Here is an 8,469-nt window from a genome sequence, read left to right on the forward strand (position 1 = left end):
CGGGAAGCCCAGGGGACAGCACCAACTATCATTTATGTTCCACATGTCCACGTAAGGTGGGAGGCTGTTGGAGTCTCATGGGAAGCTACATTACCACATTATTACAGAACAGTCCAGCATAGGCACCAGTTTTGTTGCTTGCAACTTCAGATGGATGGATATGTACATTTTCCACTGTAGACTGCATGTTTCCATCTGCAAGCATTTCAAAGGCAATAACAAAAACAACATTAGGTCACACTAAGTCTCCTCAAAAATCAAGTGAAGTCTACCCCAGAAGGTACTGTGAGATCTGTGAAGTTTCCAGCCCATTATATGTATTTGTCGTGCATCTGATTTCAAACTGCATTACATGTTCTTCCCTGTGAGAGCAAAATTCTGTCTTTGTTGGGAAGTTAAAAAAAAAAAAAAAAGGCACATGGTACTTATATGCAGCTTGACTTTGGCATATGATAGGCCAGAGCCTTGCAAAGTAACTGTAAAGCCTTGCAAAGTAACCGTATTTTTGAATCTGTTCCACCTGATTTCCCCTGAACTTTGTGTTCACAGCTGTTACCAAAAACATCCCGTCACACAGGCCACCCCACAGCTGGGACACGCTGCAAATCCTCGAGGAGACAACGCCAGCCTGGGCTGCGAAAAGGCCACGTCGGGAAGGAGGCCGCAGGCAGAGCTGCAGAAACGCCAGGACTCCTTCAGGTGGGCTGCGGCCCCCTCTTCCTCCGTGTCCTGACTCGCCCCGTGCACGAACCGTGTTTCAACGTGCGTCAGCCCGGAACAGCAGCTCATCAGCACCGAAGGAGCCTCTCACACCGCAGCCACCACTAAAGATGGGTCACCACCAGGGTCATGTGGCCATGGCATTGCCATGGCAACGCCCCCAGTGCAGCCCTCCTGTTGGCTGGCAAGAGGAGGAGGGTGTGGCTCCCTCAGATTGATGGCTCTGTCAGCCAATCAGAGTCCAGTATGCAGGGCCCTCAGAGAGGGGAGGAAGGGGTGGGGCCTGACCTGGGGGAGAGGAGAGAGAGGAGAGAAAGAGGGAGTGAGGGGGAGAGGGAGGAAAAGGTGTGAAAGAGTGAAGCAAAAGGGAAGGGGGAGAGGAGAGGAGAGCGGAGGAGCAGGAGAGCAGGGCAGCGCTGAGAGCAGGGCAGAACCACGCAGCGGCTGCGCCCTGCGGCCCCGCAGGGCCAGTCGCTCGGAGCAGGGCGCAAACAGCCCCCTCAGGCAGCAGCGTCAGGAGCAAGGCAGCTCCCCGCACCAGCAGCCGGCAGGGCAGCTTCCTCTGCAGCCAGGCCTGCGCCCGGAGCAGGGTGCTGCGCTGCTCTGCAGCAGCCACTGGGGAGAGGGAGGCTGTGCCCTGAACCATGGCAGGTCCCTGGGGAGCCAGTGGGGAAGAGGAGAGGGAGGAAAGGAGAGAAGTGAGCGGGAGGGAGAGCGGGTGCGAGTGGGTTTGGTGGGGGCTGCGGGCGTGTTCAAATGGCAGCAGGTGCCCTCCCACCGGGGCGGGGGCAGCGGTGCTGGTGCCTGGGCTGCTTTCCTCCAGGGAGCTCCAGAAGGTGAAACCATGAAATAGTAGAATGCTTGTTGTCCTGGATGTGTGGAGGATTTGCTGGGTTTGTTGAGCATTGGGGAAGGAACCAGACTTCTGAGTTGCAGGAAGGCTTCTCCCTCTGCCTGGGACAGGAGGCCCTGCTGTCTTCAGTTTCATGATCGTTCCTCTCATGCAATGCTCCTGTTAGAAAATGTTGCCAGGAATTCCTTACAGGCTGTTCTCCAATTCCTAAGTGTCATAGGCTAGATGTAGGTAATACCTAGGCAGAAGCTAACGCTTTTTTGGGTTAATAACTGGTATGTAATGGGTGTTTTGCTGCACTATGAGCATTGTGAAGCCATGAGGTGAATCAGGGAGGCCGTTGAGGAGCTGGCTCAGCCTTGGGGGAAGGCAGGGGGAGCTTCAGGTGGCAATAGCCACGTGGCTGTGGTGTGGGCAGTGAGGTCACTACTGCCTGCAAGAGGAATGCCGGAAAATCACTGGTGTCAGGTTAATTCTTTATAAGTAGTTGATAGGCCAGCAGGAGGCACATGGCTCGGCTCTTAATGATGAGGTCACTTCTGCCTGAGTACCTGATAGGCCATCTGGAGGAAGAAGTCTTGGCTGTTGATTGTGAGGTCACTTGTGTGTGCTGAACTGATTGGATAGCAGCAGAGATGTGTCTGGAAAGGTGATTGTGAAGTCACTTCTACCTGATCAGTTGATAGGGCCACAGCAGGTCCATGGCTGGGGTATGAGCTTTTGAGATCAGTTCTGTCTCAGAAGCTTATAGGCCAGTGACAGAAACACTGTTCTGCAGGTGACTGTGAGGTCAGGTCTTTCTGAGTCCCTGAAAGGCAAGCAGCAAGCACATGGCTGGGAATCTACTTTGAGGTCACTCCTGTCCCAGCAGCATACAGATCTGCAGCATTAGTAATGTCTGCTTTCCAGGGTCTGTGTGCTGTAGAAATTACCCCTGTCCAACAGCAGGGAGCTTGTGAGATTTTCCTGCAAGGTCCGTACTGGGTCTCTGTTCTTTATGTGTTCACCTGCTTTAATATCACCTTCGGGGCTCTCACATGTTAGAGGTCTCCGATTCTCTGTCCAAGTATGTTCTGATTGGAGACTGGGTGCAAAGGCTCTTGGAGGAGACAGAGGTAATGTCACCCCCCAAAGAAAGGCATGAGAAAAATGTCCACAGAGGCCTCTTTTTGGCAGCAGATTGGGCACAAGAGAGAGGGAAGATTCAGCCAGGTGAAGCCCCTTGGGACCACTTCATCTGCTTCCTTGAGGTGGGAACTGAACATGACCAGGGCTGAAAATGGATGTTCCCAGAAAGTCCATTTTCAAAGCCTTTGGGAGAGTAAAAGGAACTTCCAGGGATGGAGAGTTGGCCTTGCTGTGTTTTCAGGCCCTTGGGGAGCTCTGCCTGCTGCCATGTCTAGTCGTGTCCCCTCTGTGTCCCCGATGCACCATGCTAAGGCAGCAGTGACCTCAGAATCCAGATCCAAGCCAGGTGCCTTCTACGGGCCAATCAGGTACTCGGGAAGAAGTGATGTCACAGTCAACAACCAAGCCATGTGCTTGCTCCTTGCCTATGAGGGACTCAGTCAGTAGTGACCTCACAATCACCATGCAAGCCAAGTGCCTGCTGCTGGCCTATCAGGCATTCAAGCTGCAGTGACCTCACAATGAGCATCAAAGCTATGTGCCTGCTGCTGGCCTATCAGGGGCTCTGGGAGAAGTGACCTCACAATCAACATCCAAGCGCTGTGTCTGCCGCTGGCCTTTGAGCTATTCAGGGAGCACTGACCTGAGAGTCGACATTCAAGCCCTGTGCCTGCTGCTGGCCTATCAGTTACTGCAGCAGGAATGACCTCAAAAGCACGTGTCCCACCCATGTGCCTGCTGCTGGCCTATCAGGCACTCCGGCAGCGGTGACCTCACAATCAGTATCCAAGCCGTGTGCCTGTTGGGAAGGGAAGGGAAGGTGAATAAGTTAAATGCAAAGAGCTCCTGAGAGGATAAGGACAGCATCCCATGGAAGGGGAACATAATGCAGTAATGTGAAAAAAGAAAGGCACAATGATATTCAAAGAGCCTAATACAATGCCCAAGCTTTTCTGAGTAGAAAACCACTGAGTAAGTGGAAAAGTAAAATACATGACCATACGCGAAAGTCTAATGGCACTGAAATGCATGAAGGTGTGCAATAGCAGCATGGTGGGGTGGTGTAAGATGCAGCATCACTAATGAGAAACTGCAGTGAAATGTGTGTTCTGCTTTGCATAAGTGGTGGTGTGCAATGGACGGGAGTTACAGAGAGATGGCGAGGTGCCAAGTGCCGATGGCCCTGGGCTGTGGTAGTGCTGTGAGCTGTGAGTACTGAGACCCTGCTGCACAGGGGACACCCGTCCCCCTGCCCAGCCTTGAGTGCAGGGCCCCAGGAGTGGTTTGGTCACCTGCGAGGAAAAATCCCCCTCTAGGAGCTGTGCCCATCAGCCGTGTCTGCAAAGGCAGCAGGAGCAGCCCCTGCAGCGCCATCCCTGGGAGCAGGTTTGGGGCTGGAGCTGGCACAGCGGCTCCATGCAGTGACAGTGCTTGGGGAAGCAAGCCCAGAGAGAAACCACCGTCTTCCTGGCTTGGGCGCTGCTGCAGGGAGAGCGCGGCGCAGGCTGCCGAGGTCACGTGGGCTGTGGTTTGTGCACCTGCAGGCGAGGCTTTGATCTCCTGATCAGCCCCTGCAAGGGAATAACGGGCTGTGGGGTGAACATGCTGAGAGTCGGGGGGGTCTGAACGCCTGGGCTGCCCTGTGTGCTGTCAGAGGAGTGAAATGGCCCAGCTCCCTGCTCCTGACCAGGGCACCCACCGCGGGGCTGTCCAGGAAGGGATCGACGAGCCCGCACTCATGGGATGGGGCTCTGGCCATGGCAAAGAGGCCTTTCACCGCTGCTGCTCCTGGCACAGCAGGGCTGTAGCAGGGTGAGGGGCTGTTTCTGTTTCCTTCCCTTCCTGACACAGCCCGTCCCAGGGGCAATCCCAGCTCCACGGTTCCCATGGTGCGGGGACAGCTGGGCACTCGCACCTTGGGCACTCGGGCAAACACAGCATACGACATGCCCAAAGCTCCCGGTCCCCACAGTGGGGTACAAGGGGCAACAGACCCATTTCCCCACCATGATCTGCCCTGTCCCACTGGGATGGGCCCCGTGATGATGCCCCAGAGCAGTGACCGTGACATCCGCAGTGGAGCCGTGCCTCATATATGGTCATGAAGAGCACTGGAGAAGTTCATTGGAGGGCTGGGCTGTGTCAGAAGGGAGATAAGCCCTGATAATGTCTAAAAAGGTGCCTGCTGCTTCGATTGGCTCCTCCTGCAGCTGAGCCAGCACCTGCAGATATATATTGGCCTCCCATCTTTGTTGTCCCCTGTGAGTCCCCAGGAGCTGTGTCAGGGAGTGGGGTGCATCAGGGCAGTGCTGTCAGGGCAGGAGGCTGCAGATGGAGGCAGAGGGACTCCTGGTCCGTCGGGTGCTGTGGCTGCTCCTCTGGGTGCAGCTCTGCTTGGGTAAGTGCCTGCTTTCTTGTTCCACAGCCCTGGGTCCAATGGGCACCAGTGGGATCATGGGGATCCCTCTGGAAAAGGGGTTTCATCCCAGAAAGCAGTGAGACAAGGCTCGAAGGGGCTCAAGTCCATTGACCCTGTGCTGCTCTGGGTGGGAGAAGGGTATTGGTGCTTCCAGGGCTCCTGTGCTTATGGCAGTTGGTGCCTGGGTGTGCTTATAGACACCTCATCCTTGGGCACCCTTTGGGGATCCCCTGTTCCCCCAGTGCTGTGCCCCTGGAACTGGTGGTGGGTCAGCTGGTGACTGCAGAGCTCAGTGATCCCCAGGGCACAGCCAACCCCCAGGGTGCCCAGGAGGGTTTCTGTGGTGTTCAGTGCCCTGTGGTTGGGGTGACCCCAGCCCAAGGTGGGGCAGTTTGTGCCCTGCAGAGAGAAGGGGACCAGGGCATCTGCATCCACAGCCCGGTAGAGAGGTGTCCTTCCCAGGGGCCCTGGCTGAGGGCAGGGGCTGGGCTCATCCACATGGGCAAGGAGGGAATGAGCGTTGGAAGAATCTTGGGGATCCTCTTGGTGCTCCCTGGGGACATGGAAAGCCCTGTGGGAGGTGGGTGGGCTTGGGTGGTGCCCAGGGCAGGTGGTGGACAGGGGGCTGGGGTCATGGGGGATGCAGCAGTTTGGGGAGGCCTGGGGGTTTGGGGCTGTTCACAAGGTGTCGTGCTGGGGAGGAGCGGGTGCCCTGTGCAGAGCCTGGCGTGGTGTCTGGGTGGGCATGGGCAGGGTGCGGGGTGCAAGGAGGTGCCAAGGGCCCTGGGGTGGGAATGGCCCAGAAGGGCTGGAGCTGGGCATCCCCCAGCCCAGCCCAGCGCAGCCCGCAGGGAGAAGCCGGACCCCGACACTGCCCCTGGAACAGCCCAGTGGGGAGAAGGCTTACAGCCCCCGTGCCTGGGACTCGGCCCTGGGCAGGGGACCCTGCACAGCTGCAGCACGGGGCCTTGGCATTCTCCTAACCATCCCCATGTCTGTGTTTGAAGGTGCTGTGGAGGTGAGGCTGGAGGCGGGCGCTGTGCTGGGAGAGTGGAGGTGAAACACCAGGGCCAGTGGGGGACGGTGTGTGATATTGGCTGGGACATGAAAGATACTGCTGTAGTTTGTAAGCAGCTGGGCTGTGGATCTGCTCTCGAAGCCCCTCAGGATGGACGTTTTGGACCAGGATCTGGCCAGATTTGGCTGAGTGGTCTTGAGTGTCAAGGCACCGAGACTGCCCTGTCTGAGTGCGAACATGATGACTGGAGTAAAGATTACTGCACTCATGGTTTGGATGCTGGAGTGGTTTGTTCAGGTAAGGAGTCAGCCAATTCCTCGCCTTTGGGGCGGGTCCTGGGATCGGGGACTAACTGGGCTGTGCCCTGAAGGAGAAATGCATGGGTACCGGAGCAGGCCCTGACGTGGCTGCTCTCGCTGCCGAGCTGGAACTGTTGCTGCTGCTGTCCCTGGGGAAAGCCCCAGGTGAGCCCACCGCGGGAGCACAGACCCCGTCAGGGTTGCGGGGGCTCAGCCCACCCTCAGGCTGAACCGAAGGGGCTTTTCAGAGAGGAGAAGAGCAGGGCCTGGGGCAGAGGAGCAAGGTGACGGGCAGCACCTTGCACTCCATGCCCAGGACCGCCCCATGAGGACCAGCCCCATGCGAGCTCGGGGCCTGGCGGCTGCGAGGCCCCTGGCTGCTCCCTCCCACATCACCGCACGCACAGGCCCTGCAGGGTCCTTGGGGCTGTCACAGTCCCGCAGGGAACGCGGCCTGTCCAGGCAGCACTGACCCACTGTCCAGCCGCTCCTTCTGGCCCTCAGCTCCCCATGCTGCCCCGTGCCACAGGGCTTTGCCAGCACTTGCTGCCCCTCGTCTGCACCTGCTTTTGCAGCATGCGCTGGTGTCAGCCCAGGGCTGCACGCGGATCTCCTGTTCCTCTGCCCGGTCGCTGGCCGTGACGTGCACAGCCCCAGCAGCACGCTGTGGCCCTGCCTGGGGACACCTCTCCCCAGGCATGTGTCGGAGGAGACAGCTGGCCCAGACACCGGCCCGGTTACAGCTGCACCATTTCTGTGCCTGGGACGTGTCTCCCCTCACAGACACCCCAGCACCCCAGGACACCCCCGGGAACAGGGAGCATTTTGGGCTGCTCTGAGGCGATTCCCCAGCCTGGCTCTGAGCTCTGCAGCACCTGGGCCCGTTTCCCTGGTCCAGGTACTGTGGTGCTGGGGGCCTGTGCCGGGCAGCGCAGGTCTCCTGGGGCAGCAGTATTTGCCTGAGCAGTGCCTGTGGCTGTGGGTCCAGCATAGACACAAGCTCTGGAGTGCTGTGTGGGTGTGAGAGGAGGTGCAAGGGGCCCTGAAGGGTTTGTGTCATCAACACCCATGGACGGCTGCTGCTGGGGTGTTCATGGGTCATTTTGGATGTGGCTGTCATGGAAATCATGTGGGATGCAGGTATGTAACTGCTGGAAGCCTCTGGGAACTGCCTGTCATCGGTGTTTTCTCCAGGATTTGTCCAGCTGGTTGGAGGAGACAGCCCTTGCTCAGGATGTGTGGAGATCAGAGATGGAGACCAGTGGAGAACAGTCTGTGACTCACACTTTGGTCTCGAAGCTGCTGATGTTATCTGCAGGGAGCTGCAGTGTGGCACAGTCCTGTCCATCCCCGGGGCAGCTCACTTTGGAGAGGGGGTTGGTGCCATCTGGGATGAAGAGCTGCAGTGCGTGGGGAATGAATCCCTCCTCTCCTCCTGCCCCAGGATGTCCCTCAGCAACCAGACCTGCACCCACGCGAACGACGCTGGTGTCACCTGCACACGTGAGCATTCAGGGAGGAGGTGTGAAATGCCTCCTGTGAGCTGGGCGCTGTGGGGTAGGGGACAAGGGAAGTGACTGCGCTGAACATGGTGCGAGTGCAGGAGGGGTGGAGTCATCTGTAGTCCTGCAGTGACGGAAGCGAAGGAGATGGGATTGGATCTCTGTGACATTTCCCTCTCCACTGATGGATGAGCACAAGCACAAAGTGATCCTCTCTAATTACCCTCTCTCTCCCATGCAATATATCCAGGGTTCAGGCTGGTGAATGGCAGCAGGTGTTCGGGGCGGGTGGAGATCCAGGTGCAGGGGACCTGGGGAACCCTCTGTGACTCTCACTGGGACATAACTGACGCACATGTTCTCTGTCATCACCTCAACTGTGGATTTGCCGAATCTGTTCCCGGAGGAGGGCATTTTGGGAGAGGAACCGGCCCTGTCTGGAGAGACACCTTCCACTGTGAGGGGACTGAATCCCATTTGGGACAGTGCCCTGTGACTGCCCTGGGGGCCTCCTCATGTTCACATGACAA

At 57.7% G+C, this 8,469-nt stretch overlaps 1 protein-coding gene across 1 annotated transcript; it reads left to right on the top strand.

Moving 5' to 3' along the window:
- Positions 1–2,998: 2,998 nt before the first annotated feature.
- LOC136993798 (antigen WC1.1-like) lies at positions 2,999–8,268 on the top strand. Its single transcript, XM_067308745.1, has 5 exons — positions 2,999–3,069; positions 5,127–5,258; positions 6,128–6,435; positions 7,632–7,884; positions 8,190–8,268. Exons 1-5 carry the CDS (start codon positions 2,999–3,001, stop codon positions 8,266–8,268), a joined length of 843 nt encoding a protein of 280 aa, XP_067164846.1.
- The last annotated feature ends 201 nt before the right edge of the window (positions 8,269–8,469 follow it).

Source organism: Apteryx mantelli, chromosome 20, assembly GCF_036417845.1.
Source record: "Apteryx mantelli isolate bAptMan1 chromosome 20, bAptMan1.hap1, whole genome shotgun sequence".
Taxonomy (NCBI): domain Eukaryota; kingdom Metazoa; phylum Chordata; class Aves; order Apterygiformes; family Apterygidae; genus Apteryx; species Apteryx mantelli.